This window comes from Neofelis nebulosa, chromosome 3 (assembly GCF_028018385.1).
Source record: "Neofelis nebulosa isolate mNeoNeb1 chromosome 3, mNeoNeb1.pri, whole genome shotgun sequence".
Classification (NCBI taxonomy): domain Eukaryota; kingdom Metazoa; phylum Chordata; class Mammalia; order Carnivora; family Felidae; genus Neofelis; species Neofelis nebulosa.
The window spans coordinates 116,479,831-116,500,183 of record NC_080784.1 but is presented as its reverse complement, the minus strand read 5'-3'; the positions used below and the strand labels follow the sequence as shown (position 1 = coordinate 116,500,183).

The window sequence follows — 20,353 nt, the reverse complement described above, 5'->3', positions numbered from 1 at the left end:
GGCCTGCAAGGCGGGAGGACCCAGGGTCCACGCACGCACCCTCGCAGTGAGCCCAGCCGCCCCCTCCCGCGCTCGCCCAGCTGCGACCACGCCCCCTTCCCCGCTAGTTGGCGCGGCCCACGTGGGCCCGGAAGCCGCTCTCGGACTTTCAATCCTGGAACCCGGGCCCGGGCCAATGGGCGGGGCGCGTTTCGAGTCTCCGCCTCGCCGTCAATGACGTCACTGAACGCGAGGGCGCGCGGCGCGGAGGGGGGCCTCGGTTTCCCCCCCTCAGAGGTCAGCTCGCTGCTAGTCCTCGCGCGGCGGAAAACTTCGGCGGGTGTAGTCTCTCTTGCCGCCTTTGCCTTCGTCTCTGCAGCATGGCTTTCGTAACCCGGCAGTTCGTGCGCTCTGTGTCCTCCTCATCCACTGCCTCAGCCTCGGCGAAGAAAATCATCATCAAGCACGTGACGGTTATCGGAGGTGGGCTAATGGGCGCCGGCATCGCCCAGGTGAGCCGGCGGGTGGGCAGCGTACCCCGCTCGATTTGCTGCGCAAGCTCCCTGCGGGCGCCGGCCCGCGGAGACCCGGCGTGGGGTGTTCCGCCAAAGGCCAGCGTCCTCGGGAGACCGGGGAAATTCCACCCCGCCCCTCACTCGTGTAGTTGGAAAATCTCGAGTCTCGGCCTGAGTCTCCACTCCCCCAGAGAACCAGTTGCAGACGGAGTCTCAGTTTCCTCGTCTCTAAATTCCAGCACCGCCCCGCCCCAGGGCCGGATGAAAACTCTGTGGAAAGTGTTTCTGCAAGCACTTTGGAAGCGATCTATGCAGAGCAGATAGTATTATTTATATGTGCACAATTTTGCGGAATAACATGCGTGCTCGCCGTTCGGTGTAGACTGAATTTGCTCCCAGAGACCTGGACTGCGATCAGTTTTGATTTTACCAGTTTTCTATAATTCTGCAGTCTTTGTCAGAGCTGTTTTCTGTTCTTTTAAATGATTCCTCTTGTCCCTGCCATGTGTTACCTTTGCTTGTGGGTTACAAAGAATAATAATAGTAAGCATTTTGGTAACACTTTGTAAAGTTACCTAATTGGAGCTTGTGAGGCCCTAGGACTTTCCCAACTGGGGCGCATTGGCGAGGCAACTTTGACCGATTACACTTTGAGCAGCGAACTGCGCGGTTTAGGCTCTAGGGAGAGTGGGAGAAGGAGAGGGAGAGAGTGGCTGAGGGCCCAGGAGGTGTGTCTAATCTCATTGTCCATCTTCAGGACTCTGCCCCTCCGGCTGAGCTGTGATACGGGGTCAGTTGTGCAATTGATTTCCTGGATACTGTGATACTTGCATTTTATTTATTTTTCAGCCGTTACATTCCAGCTCGTATTGGAGAACTGTGATTTTCTTATCTTAGCTGATTTATTCTTAGCATTTCAGCCCTTTGCAACTTGTATTATTGAAGGGGAGGCAGTTATCAAATTTTTCTTAAGGGAGTATTCCAGTGCGGTGGCTAGTCATGAAAGTTTAATTTTTTCAGTGTCTGTTTGCAACCTAGTTCACACTTCCATGCTTGCTTTTTTAAGTATTTATTTATTTATTTGTTATTTTTTAAAATGTTTATTTATTTTTGAGAGACAGAGCATGAGCGGGGGAGGGGAGAGAGAGAGGGACACAGAGAATCCGAAGCAGGCCCCAGGCTAGAAGCTGTCAGCACAGACCCCGATGCAGGGCTCAAACCCACGAACTGTGAGATCATGAGTTGAGCCGAAGTCAGACGATTAACCCACTGAGCCACTCAGGCACCCCATGCTTGATTTTTTTTTTTTAATATTTTATTATTACTATCTATCTTAATTCTCCCCTGCAAATTTTTTGCAGCATATTGATTGCATTTCCTCCTAAAATTAGTATTTTATTAATGTTTTTATTCATCGGGCTTCTTACAGTCTCACTTCTTTCTTCTGAGATCATGTTTTGTGGACATACATTGTCCTTTTTGTTGTGTGGATGCCCTGGCTGCTAGGTTATGGTGTTCGTGTAGTCTGTGTTACATGTAAGGAGGAGTAAGCCCCTTTAACCTAAAAGTTCCACATGCTGTATACTGCATGATACTGAGAGTTTAGCTTGAGCACACTTACATTCTCTCTGCTCCACCTAAATCTCTCAAGGCTATGAGAGTGAGGTTTGTTGTGGGCAGATGTAGAATAATGTTTTGGTTTAAAAACACTTAAACAACATCTTGGTGAGAAGATATTAGGGCCTGAAGCCTCCAATAACAATATTGGACATGGGTCCAGAAACTCTTCTGGATAGTACCTCGAAGACAGCAAGTGGAAGAGGATTAGCAACTATGTACAAAGCATCTCTTCAACCTTTGTACAAAATTGAATTGCTCAGTTTTTGAATGCTCCTTCCATTATTGGATACCATGTTATGTGCATTAAAAGGCACAGAGGTGGCTCTTGGAATTATGGGTATGGTAATGGAGCATTCACCTGAGAAAGGAGAGGGGAGAAATGACTGATGTGGTCAGGTCAAAGCCTTGAGTGGTTGGTGCAAGGAGTGCCTTTTCAAAGTTAAGGGAGAAAAAAGTTATTTGCCCCACTGTTTGGAAACATAACAAAATTGTCATTCCAAAAGTTGATAAAGACCAGAAGTCTAAGTAGTGGACATTGATAGGGAATGTAGTTCCATTCTTACCTAACAAGGTTTAAAAGAGCCTCAGCCACTTCAGGTGACAACTCTAATCCTGTGGAAGGAACCATGCTTTCCCGCAGAACATCTTTGTGTCCACAGTCAGCCAGTTGGTTGGTTTCACCCATCTGGTTTTGCATTCTACCCTGTAGCATGGAGTTCTAGGCAGTATCACCTCATTTTTTATGCTCTTTGACCTATGTTTTTTGGCATAGGGTAAGTATGTTTTGCTTATTGAGTGCCACTGAAAAATTTGATGTGTTTGAATATAGATTGGCTCCAGTTCAGTATGAGGAATTGGATGACTTATATGCTGGCTGTGATAATGTGGAAAAGTTACTTAACTTCCAGCCTGAGTTTACTTATCTCTAAAGTAGGACTAGGACTAGTACTAGCCTGGGAGGAGTATGGAGAGGATTGAATGAATTAGTACATGTCAAGCAGTCACCAGTGTCTGGCACCTAATAAGGGCTCACAAAATGTTAGCTGCCTTTACGATTTTATCTTCATTGCAGTAATCCTTGTCCATTTGTCCTTCTCCCCACATACCCACTCACAACTCTGATCGTTGCTGCTGAGGTAGGCCTGTAATATTCAGATGGAGAATATTGGTCATGATTCTGTTCCGACCTGCTTAATCTTGAAGACAAATGCCAGTTGATACTGGGGTTGGTTGGTTCATGGACGTCTGAAAAGAGAGAAGGCACTTTGTATCCTCTCCCCACCCACTGTGAATCCTCAGTGGAGCCTTGAAGACACCGACCCAGACTAGCATCTGAACCATGCATTTGTGTTCAGTCTCCTGAACTCTTTCTGAAGTACAATTTTATTCAAGGTGTAGTTCTATTTACAGTTTTAATTTTTTGTAAAATTTATCATTTTGCCACATCTTCTACTTCATGCTGGGTAGGATAAAAAAAAAAATTAAATAGATTTTGTGGGAGCCTGACACATTTCTCAAGCAACTTAGCAGTTTCAGACAGGTGAGGTTTGTGCTTCATTACAGTTGATCAGAGCACAGGCCATTTGTACGTTTGTATTCTCCAAGAGTATCTACTTTACCTGTCATGTTTTGTTTGTTCTAAATTAAAAAAAAAAAAATCCCTTAGACTGCAGGTTAATATTTAGTAAGGTTAACTTGTTTTGTGTGTTTGTCCATTACAGACTTCTGAAATGGTCTGATTACTAATTTATCTTTAGCCGGATACTTAGGCCAGCAAAGAAGCTTATAACATTAAATGACCCTTGAATGAGGGACAAGTTGTTTTTTGTTCTATAAAGGAGGGGAGAAAAGAAAGAAAACTACTAGCTGTGCATTTCTTCAGTTGATAGAATGAATCCTTGCTTCGTTCATTGCCTTTTTTTTTTTATCCGAGGAGCCCAGAGAGCTTCTAACTTTCATTAAGTTACTGGAGGGAAGCCAGGGGGCTCCCTGGAAATGGCCATTTCAGAAGCTGGATTCCTTAGGGCTCCCGGTACAACCTTCCTTTTAGTGCACTATACTTCTTCGAGGAAATGATAAAGTTTGGAAAGGGTTTGGGCCTGATTCTTCTTATTTTGTTGTTGTTGTTGTTGTTGTTGTTGTTCCTCTTATAAAGCAAAAAGTACACATTTTTTCTGGGAGGGCTTCTTAGACTGTTATAAAAAAGTTGGCATAGGGTGGGGGAGAACATTCTAAGCTACAGATGAACGTTTCCCCAACATCACTGTTACCATGTGATGCTTGGTAAGGACTCAAGTGGACCTGAAAGCTTTTTCCTCCCTAGCCACTAAATTTGTTCATCCATCTCTTCTCTCTGCCCTCAATTCTGAATTTTCTGATGCTGAATAGAAGAGTGGTCATAATTGCTTTGTACTGTTTAGCTTTATTTTTTTGTGTGTGTTACAGTGAGTATGTCTCTGTTGAACTTTGCTTGAAAACAGTGCGGTGGTCTGGGAAAAACTTCAGGATCACAGGAGACTGGCACAGTCACCTGGATGTAAGCTGTCTTTCAGAGTGGACTTTATGGAGGGAGGAAAGTTTTTATTCCAGGTGTTAGCTCCCTCCTTAAGGGTTTGGGATGCATTTGTCATGAATTTCTTCCCTCGTTTCCTGTGTTGCTCACTTCTTTACTGGGCTCTTCTCTGATCTTTATGATGTACTGGAACAACAAAACCATCCCCTGTCAGCGTATTAGTCATTGAACTTGGGGTGGGGCTGGAGATACTGTAGAAGAGGTGGGTCATACAGTCAAAAAAGAATGTCAAAGAATATGTTTGGACATTGTAGAGCAGAAATGGCACCTCAGTCAGGTTTTGGATTTTCTTTGTCATGTTCCTAGATAGCGTCACTGATTAAGCCCCCTTGCTTGAGTTTCTAATTTTCTTTCCTCCCACTTATGTCTTTTTTCCAAATCTGCCTTGGGCACACCCCTCACTGCCTAGCTCTCCTGGGACCACAGGGAGATAATACTGCTGCTCTCTATCCTGTCTCCCTGGGTTATACTAACAATGCAGTAGTTTCTGATGAGTGGTAGTCTGACACTTGAAAGTGAGCAGAGTATGAAGTGCCCCCTGGGGCTTTGTGGCCAGCCCTACCTGTCTGTGCTGTAGAAACTTTGGGTGACTCACTTAACCCCTCTCTGCCTGTTTCCTTATCTGTGAACAAGGATACTTGCCTCATAGCACTGTGAGAGCTCAATGGGCAAAGTGCTTAAGAGACCTGCTAGCATGTTCAATGGTAACTGCTCAGGAAATGTTAGTTACTTTCATGGAGATTTGTCAGATCAATCTGGTGATGACTTCTTTACATCTAGATTCTCTTAACTGTCTTTGAAGATGTTTGATCCCTGAAGCCGAGATAACCACAGTTCTGCCTGCACCTCTGGACTCTGCTGTCTTGTGGAGAGAAATGTGGCCTGCATGGGCAAGGGGATCCTTTGTGGGTGTCTGGAGTCAATGGATGTCAGCTTGATCTCTCCTTAGCTCTAGACTCAGAGAATCACTCACTGATGATCTCTATCTGGGTGCTCTGATGCAACCTTTCTGCAGAGAATAGACTCAAACTCACTTGCCAAGACTTAATTATTCATCATGTACCCTCCCTTTCCCCCCTCCAGCTTTTCCCTGCAACGTTCCTCCCTCTGTCATTACCACTGTTGTTCTTCCAGCCACATACATCTGAAGATGGGGTCATGGTGAGAGTCTCTATGCTGCAAAAGGCTTTGAGGCTTTCCTCTCTGAGGAGTATTCTTTCCCCTGCTCTCCCGTTTGTAATTCCTAGACCAGGCATTTATACCTGAATTGTGGGAGCCGCTTAATTGGTCCTTTTCAGCAAAAACCTACTCATTCTAGAAAACATTGCCATTCTAATCTTCCTAGAGAGCACTTTGGATTTGCAACTGTCTCCTGTACTCAGAAAGTGTTCATCATGGCAGCATCCTGGAGGGAAACTTAAATATAGCCAAGAGTTGGTTGATGCTATTGACATGTCTGTTCATCCCTTCTCCTTCCCAGAATTGGTGGGAGATTGGAGGAGAGAGTCCTGGGAGAGGAGTTATTTTCTCTGCATTAGCAAATCCAGATGCTTATTGAATTTTCAAAAAAAATGTCTGTATTTGACAGATTTCTCATCTGAAAATAGAGACACATTTTTTTGGATTTTTTAGTACTTTTTGAAGCAAAAAAATCTAAGTCAATAAAAAGAAGCCAGCCAATGAATTAGACTGTTTTAAGAACAAACCAGCTGGTTATGGTGGCAGTGGTGGTTGAAAGCCTCAATAGAATGCCTTTTTTTGATTGTTGAAGTTAGTGAAGGCAATTTGTGTTGATGGCAGAGTTCAATGTATTACACAGTCGGAGATAATCATAAACCCAGAATTGCCAGCTCTGCGAGATGCATCTGATTTATTACTTTTTCCCTCCATGGATCAAATCATGAGCCCAAGGGCAGGCCCTGATGCAAAGGAACAGCAGCTTCTGGGGTACAGTCAGCATCATGAGCACTAACTCAGTGCACTTATTCTGGGAGTTGGAAGGAAGTCAGAATAGTTTTGTGAGAGAATGTAATGTTGATGAAACACAGTCCTCCTGCAGTGTAGGGCTCATGGGGCAGCTCACTCTACCAGTTGACGTAGTTCTCACAAACTTACCATTCAAGTTAGGCTTCAGAGAAGCTGCTTCAAATCTGGTGATATGTCTGCAAAAATATTTAAATCCAGCGTGCTCCTGCTTGGCATGTTTACTTGGCCCTGTGGCTGGGGTACTCCAGAGGCTTTGACAAGTGTGCTATTCACCTGGCCTATTTTTATAGCTCTGAAGCACCCTTGTCTAAAAATATTTCTCTCTGGCTAAGCCTGCCTTCCACCAAGGCTAGGGAAGTCATGGAGCTGAGGACATAGCCTTCAAATTTTTTCCCCCCATTATATGTTGTCCTCAAGGTCTTACAGCGGGTGGGTACTGTAATATAGAATAAGAGTTCTCAATGGTTGATTTAAATTATGGTCACTGAAATTAAAGTTCCAGGAACGTTACTGTAAAAGTAACAGATGTCTATGGGAGGAAGGCAAAAAGACCTTCTTTTTGTGTTCCATTTGTCCACTACTGTCTCCTCATAGAGTTGGGGATAATTTGGGTGGTATTGTTGCATAATTCAAGAAGAATGAGTGTGGTTTTGAGCCCTCAGTAATGTAATTCTTTTCACATTGTCGGGGCAGGGGGGCCCTCAGCTACATGGATGAAAAGAACCCTGGACCTTCAGGAGATCTAATCTCATCTTGGCTTTCCTACAAGCCATATATGTTTGGTCAGTATTTCCTGGGGGCCCCACAGCCAGGGATCTGTGCTGGGATCTGGTGCATAGTGGACAGAGACAGATGACATTTTGTCAGAAGCCTGCAGTAGGGAAGTAGGGAAGACAGCACTGAAACAAATGGTCATAACACAGTGGTGGTGGTGGGGGGCAAAGGGGTAAGGGTGTGCAGGGGTATTACAGGAACACAGGAGGGACACCTAGCCCAGGGCCAAGAAGATTGGGGTGTATGGTCTGGAAGTAATCTTAGTATCTGTGATTCTCAGTACTTAGTGTGTGTGATACTCAGGCTTGGTGAGGTGAAGCTGGGAAGAAGGTATGGACAGAGCCGAGGACAGGAGGTGAGACAGTAGTAGATGTGGAGGCTGTAGGCCTTGTGGTGGTGTTGAAGTGTCAGTCCTCAGTGAGCATTGTGTCTGGAGAGGAGGCGAGTCTCCTGGAAGGCTTTGCATGCTATTTGTAGGAACTTAAGTTTTATTCCTTGGTGCCTGGGAGCCATCAAAGAGTTTGATGGAGTAATTATTATAGACAGAAGTACCTTTTGCAGAATTACATTTTAGATAGAACACTACCGCCTGTGTATGATTTTTTTTTAATTTTATTTATTTTTTAAAATTTACATCCAAATTAGTTAGCATATAGTGAAACATGATTTTAGGAGTAGATTCCTTAATGCCCCTTACCCGTTTAGCCCATCTCCCTTCCTCCAACCCCTCCAGTAACCCTCAGTTTGTTCTCCATATTTATGAGTCTCTTCTGTTTTGCCCCCCCTCCCTATTTTTATATTATTTTTGTTTCCCTTCCCTTATGTTCATCTGTTTTGTTTCTTAAAGAAGTCCTCATATGAGTGAAGTCATATGACTTTTGTCTTTCTCTAATTTCACTTAGCGTAAAATACCCTCCAGTTCCATCCACATAGTTGCAAATGGCAAGATTTCATTCTTTTTGATTGTCGAGGAATACTCCATTATATATATATATATATACCACATCTTCTTTATCCATTCATCCATCGTTGGACATTTGGGCTCTTTCCATACTTTCTGCCTGTATATGATCTTAACTGAATAGTTTTTCTGTTTTAATTCTGTTTCTTTTCTGAGTAAAATTAGCGTGTTGTGTTGGATTAGATAAAAGGGTTTTTTTTTTAATTGTGGCAAAATATACATAACATAAAATTTATCATTTTAGCCACTTTTAAATGTAGATAACCCTCACTTTCCAAGAGTTTGCATTATGCTACTTTGCTTTCATGAAAAATCTGTATTAGTACCTGTTTTTGGTAACTGAAAGAAATCCATAAGGGGATTTTTGCTTTTATGGAAAAAGGCGAAAAGCTAAAATAGTGTTCAGCGTTTGTTTGGCAGCGAGCCATTATAGAGGCAGTGCACACCCCGAGCGGCTCCTTCTCTGGGGACTACACTCAGCATCAAGCCACCATGGCTTTGAACTCTGTCTGTGAGCATTTGGGCTTTAGATTTATTTTGTGTATCTGTTAGCAGATGTGTTCTAAGGTATCAGAAAAGCCTAAGAGAAGTTATTTTTGGGGTATGGGAATGCTCAAAAATTTTCCATATAAATTAATGGTAATTGCTTCTTTGCTTTATGCCATTTTGGCTTATGAAAGGTTTCATAGAAGTCTTCTTCCAGATAGTGGGGGAGACCTGTATGCGGTTCAGTGGCATTTAAGTGTTTATACATTATTGTGAAACCATCGCCATCATCTATCTCTAGAACTCTGCATCTTGCAAAATTGAAATTCTGTACCCATTAAAGATGACTTCCCCCCACTGCCCCATCCCCTAGAAGCCACCATTCTACTTTCTATCTCTATGAATTTGACTGTTCTAGGCACATCATCCAAGTGGAATCTGTATTCTTCCTTTTGTGACTAGCTTATTTCACTTAATGTTACATCTTGAAGGTTCATCCATGTTGTACCATGTGTCAGAGTTTCCTTCCTTTTTAAGGAATAATAGTCCATTGGGATATTTTCAGTGGAATAATGTATGCACCACATTTTCTCTATCCATTTATCCACCTTGGGACACTTGAGTTGCTTCCACTTCTTGGTCACTGTGAATAATGCTGCTGTGAGTATGTGTATACGTAGGACTAACAAGGACTAAATTATTAAGAGTCCTTGCTTTCAGTTCTTTTGAGTATATACCTAGAAATAGAATTGCTGGATAATATGTAATTATTTTTAATTTTTTGAGGAATTTCCATAATGCACCATTTTACATTCTCATCAGCAGTGTGCAAGGGTGCCAGTTTCTCCATATTTTTGCCAATAACTTATTTTGTTTTCACTTTTGTAATAGCCATCAGGATGTGAATAGATCCCTTCCCTGACCTCTGTTTTATATATTGCTCTTCTGTATGCATTTCTATGAAGAAGGATTTAATGGCTAAAAAAGTTTGAAAGCCACCACACTAATGATATTTAGGGTATCTTTCTGTTCTAAAAATCCGTGGTTTTGTTTATCTGTAGCTAATAAACCTGAACCATAAATACTTTTCTGATTTCTGATCTCTGATCTTGCAGTAGTTGAGAAGCTAAGGTACCTCAGTTTCCCCAGTGTGATAGAGAAGAAACCTGTGTTGGAGGGAGTGAGCTTGTGTGTCTGTGGCCATCCTTGACTTGGCTCACACGTGTGCCCCTCACAGATGGTCACAAATACAGGGTTTGCATGCCTCTAGCTTTGCCCACAGCCACTTGGATAAAAGGTACAGGACACATTCACATGCCCTTCAGTTCCCCTTTTGCCTGGCATCTTAACCACCAGTGCCAGAAAACAGTTAGTCTGTTTGCCAAAATAACAGACTTGTAGCATTTTTTTCCACTTGGCAACTGACCAAAAGACTGGTTATTAGTTAGCTCTTGTTGTTGTTGTTACTATCCCTTTCAAAGTAATGTGATTTTTTTTGTAATTCTAAAATATCTTGAAGGTTATGTAAAATTTGTTGTAGTTTCTAGTTATAATCATGACTTCTTTTTTAAAAATTTTTTAAGTCTTTGTTAAATTTTACTTAGTTAACATACAGTTTAATATTAGTTTCAGGTGCAGAATTTAGTGATTTATCACTTACATATAGCACCCAGTGTTCACCACAAGTGCCCTCCTCAATGCCCATCACCCATCTAGCCCATCCTCCCCCCTCTGCCCCCATCTCCCCTTCAGTAACTCTCAGTTTGTTCTGTATAGTTAAGCGTCTTTTTCCTGGTTTGCTTCTCTTTCTCTCAACCCCCATGTTCGTCTGTTTTGTTTCTTAAATTCCATATATGAGTGAAATCACGTAGCATTTGTCTTTCCCTGACGGACTCATTTTCTTTAGCATAATACTCTCTAGCTCTGTCCACATCATTGCAAGTGGTAAGATTTCATTCATTTTTTTTTTAATGGCTGAGTAATGTTCCATTGTGTGTGTGTGTGTGTGTGTGTGTGTGTATAGAGAGAGAGAGAGATACACACATACACACACACACATGGGCTCATTCCATAATTTGGCTATTGTTGATACTGCTACTGTAAACATAAGGGTGCATTTATCCTTTTGAATCAATATTTTTGTATCCTTTGGGTAAATGCCTTGTAGTGCAAGTGCTGGATCGTAGGGTAGCTCTATTTTTAATTTTTTGAAGAACTTCCATACGCTTTTCCAGAGTGGCTGTACCAAGTTGCATTCCTACCAAGAGTGTAAGAGGGTTCCCCTTTCTCCACATCCTTGCCAACACCTGTTGTTTCCTGTGTTGTTAATTTTAGCTATTCTGTATAGTCATGACTTCTTGAGAACTTAGTCCTAAAATGATTTGCAAACTGGGCCTTTTTAGAAATACATTTATTATTCGTTCATGTGTTCTTTTCATAATTTTTAAAAATGTTTTTATTTATTTTTGAGACAAGAGACAGAGCATGAGCAGGGGAGGGGCAGAGAGAGAGGGAGACACAGAATCTGAAGCAGGCTCCAGGCTCCGAGCTGTCAGCACAGAGCCTGACGCAGGGCTCGAACCCACAGACTGTGAGATCATGACCTGAGCTGAAGTCAGACGCTCAACCGACTGAGCCACCCAGGCACCTCTCACAAATATTAAGTGTCTTCCATGTGCTGGGTATTGGGGTGGGTAAAAGGTGATGTGTGCTTGCTGCTTTTGGGTAGCTCATTGTCCAGAGAAAGAAATATAAGCATGAACAACTAACTAATAAAGGCAGACAGATTGCCTATCTGTCATCTGGGATGTGACCTGATACATATGAAAGTTTTGGTGGTTTAAATGTCTTCAGTAAGACTTTTAAATATGTTAAGATATGATCTGACCTATAGGATACATCTTCTACAGTAAGGAAAAAGGGAAATTTAAAAAGTATATGTAAAAAAAGGCATATGTATATATTGCACTACATACATATATTTTTAAGTTTATTTATTTGAGAGAGAGAGAGAGGGTGCAAGTGGGGAGGGGCAGAGAGAGGGAACGAGGTTCTGAAGCAGGCTTCATGCTGACAGCGGAGAACCTGACATGGGGCTCATATTCAAAGTTGGATGCTTAACCGATTGAGCCCCCTAGGTGCCCCTGCACTACATATATGAAATTCATATTTACTGGAAATTCTGGTTGGACTGCAGATGGGAGTGTGCCAGAACCACCCTGTATTGGTATTTGTGTGAACAGCAAATTCAGACTCTGAAGTGGATGATGCAGCAGCTCTTTTGGAAAGGTCTCTAGGTATTTTCTTGAGTTCATCATTAAAAGTTGGTGTTACTCAACATTTCCATATCTAATTTATCTCTTTCACATCTGGAATTTCTCCTGTCTATTGATGGGTTAATGACTATTCTGAAATACGCGAGATTTTTACAACATAAAATAGCCTGTGACCAATTTGTTTTTGATTTATCTGTTGTGTTTATAACCTGGTGATTGAGCTACCATTACATAAGTGAGCAGCCATTGACAGCTGGTGGTTCACACCAGCTCTGTACTTTTTCTTTCAGTATTTGGAGTCCTATATGGAAGATTTTTTTTTGTATCTGTAAATCAGTAGAGGTACCAAGAAGTGACCACCTCTGTTAGAGATTGGGGAGGTTTCACTAAAGGAGAAATAGCCTCTGTGTTGAAGGTTATTGGAGTCCCCCAAGCAGCAATGAGGGAGAAGGGGCTTCCTCGTAGGGGGAACCACCTGGGCAGGGGCGTGAAGCCATGAAATAGTTCAGAGAAGGAGGAAGTATGGTGTGCCTGGGGTAGAGTACAGGCCCTGGTTACTGTACTCCAGAGCATTTCGTATTTAGCAATTACTTATGGGATAGACACTGTGTACAAGGCATATGATAAGTACTAGAAGGTACAAAGCCCAAAAGAGTTTCTGCCATAAGGAATTTAAGTCTACAGGCAGAAATTGCTAAACAAAGATCCAAATGACACAGTTTACTTTGTTATAAAGTGCCATAATAAGACCAGCAAAAGTCTAGCTCTGTGGTTTCAAAACAGAAAAAAAGAGCACATTCGTTTGGAAAAAGGCTTCATGGAGAGGGTAACATTTGAAGTGAGCCTTGAAGAATGGGTAGAATTTTTTAAGACTGTAATTAAAGGTTGAGATTAAGAAAAAGGTGTTGTCCAGCAAATTGTGACTCTTAGAATAGTGATACCATTAATGAAGTTCAAAGAGAACTGGATTTAGGGTCAGGACGATGACTGTAGGACATCAAGATGATGACTAAGGATGGAAGGTGTTAGTTTTAGGCATAGTTGGAATTATGAGAATGATTGAGAGTCCAGAAGGAAAAGATACAGAGACAAAAAGAATATTGAAAGCAGAATCTTGAAGGATTTGTTTAAACAAAGGTTTAAACCTTTGTTTAGAGGCTGAAAGATTGAGAGAAGTCAATATGGCTAAGAGGAACAGAGATAAGAAATAGAGGTAAGAAATTGGAGACAGTTTAAAAATTAAGCCCTAGTTGGCAGTGTGCAGGGCTTTGGAAAAGTAGAAGATAAAGCTGAAGAAGAGGCATTGCCTTTAGCAGTTAGAAGACCACAGATAAGTTATACAGCAGTTGTGGTGGAGGAAGTATTTAAGTGTTTAAGGAGGTGTTGCTAGTGTTTAAGAATTGCATAGCGGGGGTGAAAGTGGAAGCACTGAGGGTGGTGACCAGAGTGGCAGTTAGCAAGCATCATTGAACCTTCTGTGAGCCTGGCCTTGGTCTGGACACTTCAGATGCATTCACGTCTTTAGCATTCACAGCAATCCAACGAGAAGGGTACTGGTTATCTCTTGTAACAGATCAGGAAACCATAGATAGAGAGGCTGCATAACTTGCTCAAAGTCCTGCAGTCCAGTGGCTAAGCCAGGGTTTAAAGTCTGATTCTAGAAGTTGTGTTCCACATACTATTCTGCCACCCAGTAATTGGTAGTGAAGTGAAGGCCAGCTTTAGGCGGTTAAGGAAGTTTGAAGGTCCCCCCTCCCCAACTTTTTCTTTTTTTGTTTTTTTGTTTTTTTTTTTTAATTTTCTTCAAGTTTTTTAAATGTTTATTTATTTTTGAGAAAGGGGGACAGAGTGTGAAGTGGGGAGGGGCAGAGAGAGAGGAAGACACAGAATCTGAAGCAGCTCCAGGCTGCAAGCTGTCAGCACAGAGCCCGACATGGGTCTTGAACTCATGGACCTGGGAGATCATGACCTGAGCCAAAGTCAGACGCTTAACTGACTGAGCCACCCAGGCACCCCTCTTACTTTCTTTTTAAATGAAGAGAGATCCCAGTCTGTTTGTAAAAAAAGGAAGGACATAGAAAGGAACAAATCTTGGGATCAGAAGGTTTAAGAACCAGGATGCCTGAGTGGCTTAGTTAGTAAGCGTCCAACTCTTGACTACGGCTCAGGTCATGATCTCTTGGTTTGTGAGTTCTAGCCACACCTCGGGCTCTGTGCTGACAGCTCATGGAGGTTTTCTCTCTCTACCTCTCTCTCTCTGCCCCTACCCTGCTGGTGCTCTCTTTCTCTCTCAAATAAATAAACTTAAAAAAAAAAAAAAAGGCATAAGAACAAAAGCAAAATAAAATAATTTACCTTAGGAGGCTGTACCTGGATCCAGTATTAGGCCTCAGACCCTTGAAGAAGGAGGAAGGGAGCTGCCTAGAATAAAAATAATCAGCTCTTGTGATATTCCAGGCACCATTTTCAGTGTTTAGCATATATTAACTCATTTAATCCTCTCAACAACCCTATTGCCCCATTTTTTTTTTTTTCTTTCTAGATAAGGAGACGGCCCACAGAGGTCATGGAATGTTTCCCATCTCACATCTGGTAGCTGAGCTCCAGATGGGCTGGTCCTTGCTCAGCTCAGAAAGGTCTTGACTGTTCCCCTTGGACCCAGCAGTGCCTTTTGGGTCACGAATAGCCAGCACGTGAGCTCCAGATGTGGACAGCTTACCTTCAAATCCTAGTCCCCTTCAGACCTTCAGTTTTCTTATAGTTATAATACTTACCCCAAAGGCTATTATGAAGATGAAATTGGGTAATTTATGAGGAGTGAAAGCTCCCTGAGAGCAGGGGACTTGTTTTATTCACTACCTTATTCCAGAGCCTGAAAGAGGCATGGATGACATAGATGTTGAATCAGTAGTAGGCAGTAGTCATTTGAAGGAGTGAACATGGAGATGTAGCCATAGCCAGCATGTACTCTAAACGGTAGTTCTCCTCTCCATAGGGGAGCTCAGGTATTGGGGATGGGATCAAAAATGCTCACCCTCAGAAACCAAGTATTTTGTCTGTGACCTTTGATCATTCGGTGGAAAGCATTTTCTAATAATCTCTGTATTTTTCACCCAGACTGTTCAAAGGTTTCCCTGCTATCCATATTGTTTGTGTACCCCAGTACATTAAAACCTTGGATTGTGAGTAACTTGTTCTGCGAGTGTTCCACAAGATGAGCAAACATTTCTTTTTTTTAATTTTAATTTTAATTAATTAATTAATTTTTATTTTTTAATTTACATCCAAACTAGCATATAGTGCAATAATGATTTTGGGAGTAGATTCCAGTGATTCATTCCCTATGTATAACACCCAGGAGCAAACATTTCTAATAAATTTAACTTTATAAACAAGCAGTGTCTTGTAATATGAGTAGTACATGACACCGAATGTCACATGATCACAACTGAGCCAGTAGTTCTTCTCTCACTGAGGGATTGTGGGTGATGGTCTCCCATGCTCAGATGCTCGGTCTCAGGCCATGGTGTTTGGCAGAAATCTGTGATTTTTCAGAATGTTGGAGGGTGCCCACAACTGGCACTAGTGTGTTTTTTGTCACTTCAAAGCACCTATGGACAGTCCTTTGCTTTTCCATACACTAGTAAGCATAGGAATGCTTTGCCTCATTCTAGGTCAGCCTGTCTGCAGATACAGACTCTTTTCTCTGCTGCCTTATTGCCAGTTAACAGCATATGACAAGAGTCTATTGATACTGTACTGTAGTCAATATCTGTGCGAGTGTATACAATGGCCCTCATGCAGAAAAAGGTTGAAAAGTGGTAAGAAGGAGATGATTATGGTGGAAGTTAAGAAGGAAATCATTGAGAATTATGAATGAAGTGTGTGAGTGGCCGAAATTGCAAGATTTTATAGGAAGTCTGTGTCTGCATCTCATCTGCAGAGGAGAAGGAGATAAAGGTAGGGGGATCCCTCACTTCAAATGAGATTAGGGAGATGTTTAAAATGTGGGAAATTGTGCAAAATTTTGTAGAAAAGCACCACTGGAATAAGGCTGTAGCAGTGCGAGTGATGAATCTGTTTAACGACAATGTAATGTCACATTTCCGCGAAATCCTCAAAAGGAGGCAAAAGCAAGTGTCCTTGGATAGGTTCCTTGTTAAAATTGCACGAAAAGAAAAAGATTCCATTGAGCCAATAGATAGCAGTGATTCCTTTAGTGAGAGTGAAAGTCGTCTTACACAATAACCCTCCTCTCTTGTCTCCCTCGCACCAGCCACAAAGGTTTTCAAAGGTAAGTGCAGGTTAATTTATTTTTCTTTATATTTTGTATTTTCTTCTTTATTATTTTGTATTCTATTACAGTATTGTAATCATTTTTATATGAGTAGTTTTAGGTTGTAGAACAAATCATCTAACTTTCCATTATTTCTTAGGGGAAATACACTTTGATATACAAGTGCTGTGGATTACAAGCATGTTTTCAGAATGAATTATGCTCACAAACCAGGGTTTTACTGTACAATTATTTGGCTTCCCAGAACAACACAGCAGTCTTGTTCTGTTCTTAGCCTTCAAAGCAGAGTGTAAATGAAAGCCATGAATGAAAACCTAACTTCTTGAAGGACTCAGGATTTCATTGGGGAGGAGTAACTAGAAAGCCATAACCATGAACCACCATATCTGTCATAGGAGAGAAGTGGGCCTCAGCAGCAATTAGGAATGAATCTTACAAGACTGATAGAAGTTAGATGGGAAAGAGATTTTAAGGTCAAAAAGAAGCAGCTAAAGAAACTGTGTGGGATGGCCTTAGGAGTTACGAGTTTTATAGTTTTAGACTTGTTTAGACATGTTCCTTCCTCCCCAACCACCATGAACCCGTGGAGACTTTTGCACTTTAAGAAAATGAAACAAACCTCTGTTAAGGTTGCAAGAGATGAGCTTGAAAGGGGGAAACTCTGTTGGGAGGCTTTTGCTGTGGAAACATCTGGCCCTACACTGGTTTGTTATGTGGGACTGAAAGAGGAATGTTGTTGAACTAAGTGTCAATGCTGTGTTTCAGTTTAAATGTGTGACGACGATGTCGTCGTCGTCGTCTTCTTCTTCTTCTTCTTTCTGATACTTTTTTTTGGATACACCTTCTTTAATATTTCATTTTATGGTTACCATAAAGGTTAGATGAGGTCATTGCTTTTCAAACTAGGGTCTTTATGAAAGCTTATTGTGAGGATCTGAAAGTTCTATAGGAAATTTAAAAATTGTGTGTTTTCCTGTCATTGATGATCTTGAATTTTAAACATCTTCTGGATGATATGAATGTTTATTGTATCACTGATAAGATCTGATACATCAGTGCCAGTATGTACACTTGTGTTTGTAATATCATTCGTGTCAAGGGAAGACACAGTGCCTTCTCCAAGAACCTTTTGCTATAAATTGAAGAAAGAAGTGGGAGAATGGAACAATTACAGGCATTTGGTAAAGATATAACAGCTCTGGATACTGAAGAACTGAGCCTTTCAGTGGTTAGCACAATACTTATATTGTAGATACTTGTGTTACATGGATCCTCTCTTGGGGTCAGTAATTAGCTGTAGGAATAGTGGTAACCACATAATGTGTTTTCCTGTTCCAAATGTCAAAAATAATCATATATGCTCTTTTACTGTAGGTTTTTTTTTTTTTTTTTTAAACGTTTTTTATTTATTTTTGGGACAGAGAGAGACAGAGCATGAACGGGGGAGGGGCAGAGAGAGAGGGAGACACAGAATCGGAAACAGGCTCCAGGCTCCGAGCCATCAGCCCAGAGCCTGACGCGGGGCTCGAACTCACGGACCGCGAGATCGTGACCTGGCTGAAGTCGGACGCTTAACTGACTGCGCCACCCAGGCGCCCCTTTTACTGTAGGTTTTAATCTCATAATTGTCAAGAGAATAAACTACAGAACCATAGGTGACACTTTATTAAAATGGGCATTTGATACTTGAGAATTGGTTAAATAAAATTAAATGAGATAGGCCTGATATCTGGCACATACGAAGTACTCTAAACTGTAGTTGTTACTAGGGACAGCAAACCTCTGTGGCCTCTGGTTTCTGTTTGCTGTGGACTTTTTCAAGGGATTTCTTCTCTAGGGAACTCAGGATTTTACCCTGGCACTGCTGCCTGTGGAGAAGAAAGGGAGCAACTAGCTTAAGAATGTTGGGGGTTAGCCAGGAACCAGCAGTCATCAAAGATCAGTGTGGATGCATATGTGGCCACAGATCAATACTACAAGAGAGCCATTTCAAGGGAAGGTACTGGAACATAATCAGGAAACAAGGGTGTGGGGCTTGACCTTCAAGAAAGGAATTAAGAAGCAAGTTCTGTTTAGGGGAAATGTAGCAATACCCTGATATTCAAGAGTCCTGGGCAGAAGTAGGAGCTTGGTGGAGCCTGACTTTTCCTTGAGGAATTTGGGGAGAAGTTAGAGGAGAGGAGTCTTTCAGATAGTATGTTCTAGATAACATTTAGAACTTTCTCAGGGACAGGGCAATAGGAAGACCTAGAAACCCTACTGATTTAGGGACAGAGATTTGCTGGGCTCTCAGTGGCTTGAGGAGATAGTTGGCAACCCAGGAGGGCTGGGATGGGGTGGGGATAGGGATCAGGGCTGACAGGTTCTTTATTTTAGAGTGATGCTTTGGTTCTTGGACTGCACATTAGAATCATCTGGGGGTGTTTTTTTTAAATGCCAGAGCCTTCAGACTAAATCACAGAATCTGCAGGTGAGAGTTGGACATTGGTTGATTTAAATGTCCCCCACCTGATTCTAATCTGCAACCAGATTTGAGCACAGACTGTAGAACATCTGAATCACTAGGAAGGCTTTGTTAAAATTCTGATCCAATCCATAGTTTCTGATTTATTGGGTTGGGAGTGGAGTCTGAGAATTTTCGTTTCGTTTCTTTTTTCTTTTTTTTTTTTTTTTTAAGTTTATTTATTTTGAGAGAGCGAGCAGGGGAGGGTCAGAGCAAGAGGGAGAGAGAGGATCCCAAGCAGGCCCCACGCTGTCAGCAGTGGAGCCCAACTTGGGGCTCAGACTCAAGAACCATGAGATCATGACCTGAGCTGAAACCAAGAGCCAGATGTTTAACCAACTGAGACACTCAGGCGGACTGAGAATTTGCATTTCTAACAAGTTCCCAGCTGATGTTGATGCTGCTGGCCCAGGACCCATACTTTGAGAACTCCTATTCTAGAAACACAGGCTGTTTCAGGTGTCTTTTGAGGCTTTAATGCTCACATGGAAGCTGTCATTTAACTGGATAGATGTTCTTGTTTATCAAGTCCTTTTTGCTGTGACTATGACTGTGATACGATTGAACTGAAGGCTGCTTCTGTTGTTATTATACCACTTGCTAACCCTAACCATGGGAAATACACAAGTTGCCGAACCTCTTTAAGCCCCAGTTTACCTTATCTATGAAATGGAATGGTCCTTCCAATTTCGTAAGAACTGTTCAAGTGTATTAGGACTCCAGTTTGGAGAAGAACTGACACATTATTTAATAGGAATTTTTGTGGATGTCACCAAGTCCATAATAGTTACTAAGGAAGGCATGAGGGAAAGAGAATACAAAAAAGTCAATAGCATGAAATTTTTGTAAAATGATATTTTATTATTTTTGTATCTTGAAAGCTGGTTGTCTCAGCAAATAAGGCAGCATTCCTTGGACTCCTCTAACTAGATTACAAGAAAAGTTCTGGGGCCAGGCAGCCTTGGAATTCGACCTCTGGCTTCACAGCTTAACAGCTGAGTGATATTGCTCTCTCTAATTCCTTTTCTTCATTTGCAAAACAGGGTTGATGTCTACTTTAACAAAGTTTTTGGATTGATCAGAAATAGTCTTGGAAAATGCAGAGTATGTGCCTGGTACATAGTAAGTGCTCAGTACATTGTGGCTCTTAATTTTGCTGCATTTGTTGCTTTTTTTTCTTCCTTTTTTTAAGGGTTTGTGTTCTTTCTGATAATTGTGGATAGAGACTGTTACTTCTGTAAGCACTCCTAGCTCTCAGGGATCTCATAGGAGAAATAAGACAAGTGCATTAATAATTTAGAAAGAAATAAGCTGGCCTTTATTAAGTGGCCTGTGGCTGTGTAGCCATGCTTACGACGGTCTCAGCTTATAGAGCCAGTCTGGGG

At 41.8% G+C, this 20,353-nt stretch overlaps 1 protein-coding gene across 1 annotated transcript in view; it reads left to right on the top strand.

The window, feature by feature from the left end:
* The first annotated feature begins 237 nt into the window (after positions 1-237).
* HADH (hydroxyacyl-CoA dehydrogenase) overlaps positions 238-20,353 on the top strand; it is a 50,192-nt gene continuing 30,076 nt past the window's right edge. The window contains exon 1 of the mRNA XM_058721713.1: positions 238-491. Within this exon, the coding sequence (XP_058577696.1) occupies positions 360-491 (132 nt within the window). The 5' untranslated portion in view covers positions 238-359. The remainder of the gene's footprint in view (positions 492-20,353) is intronic.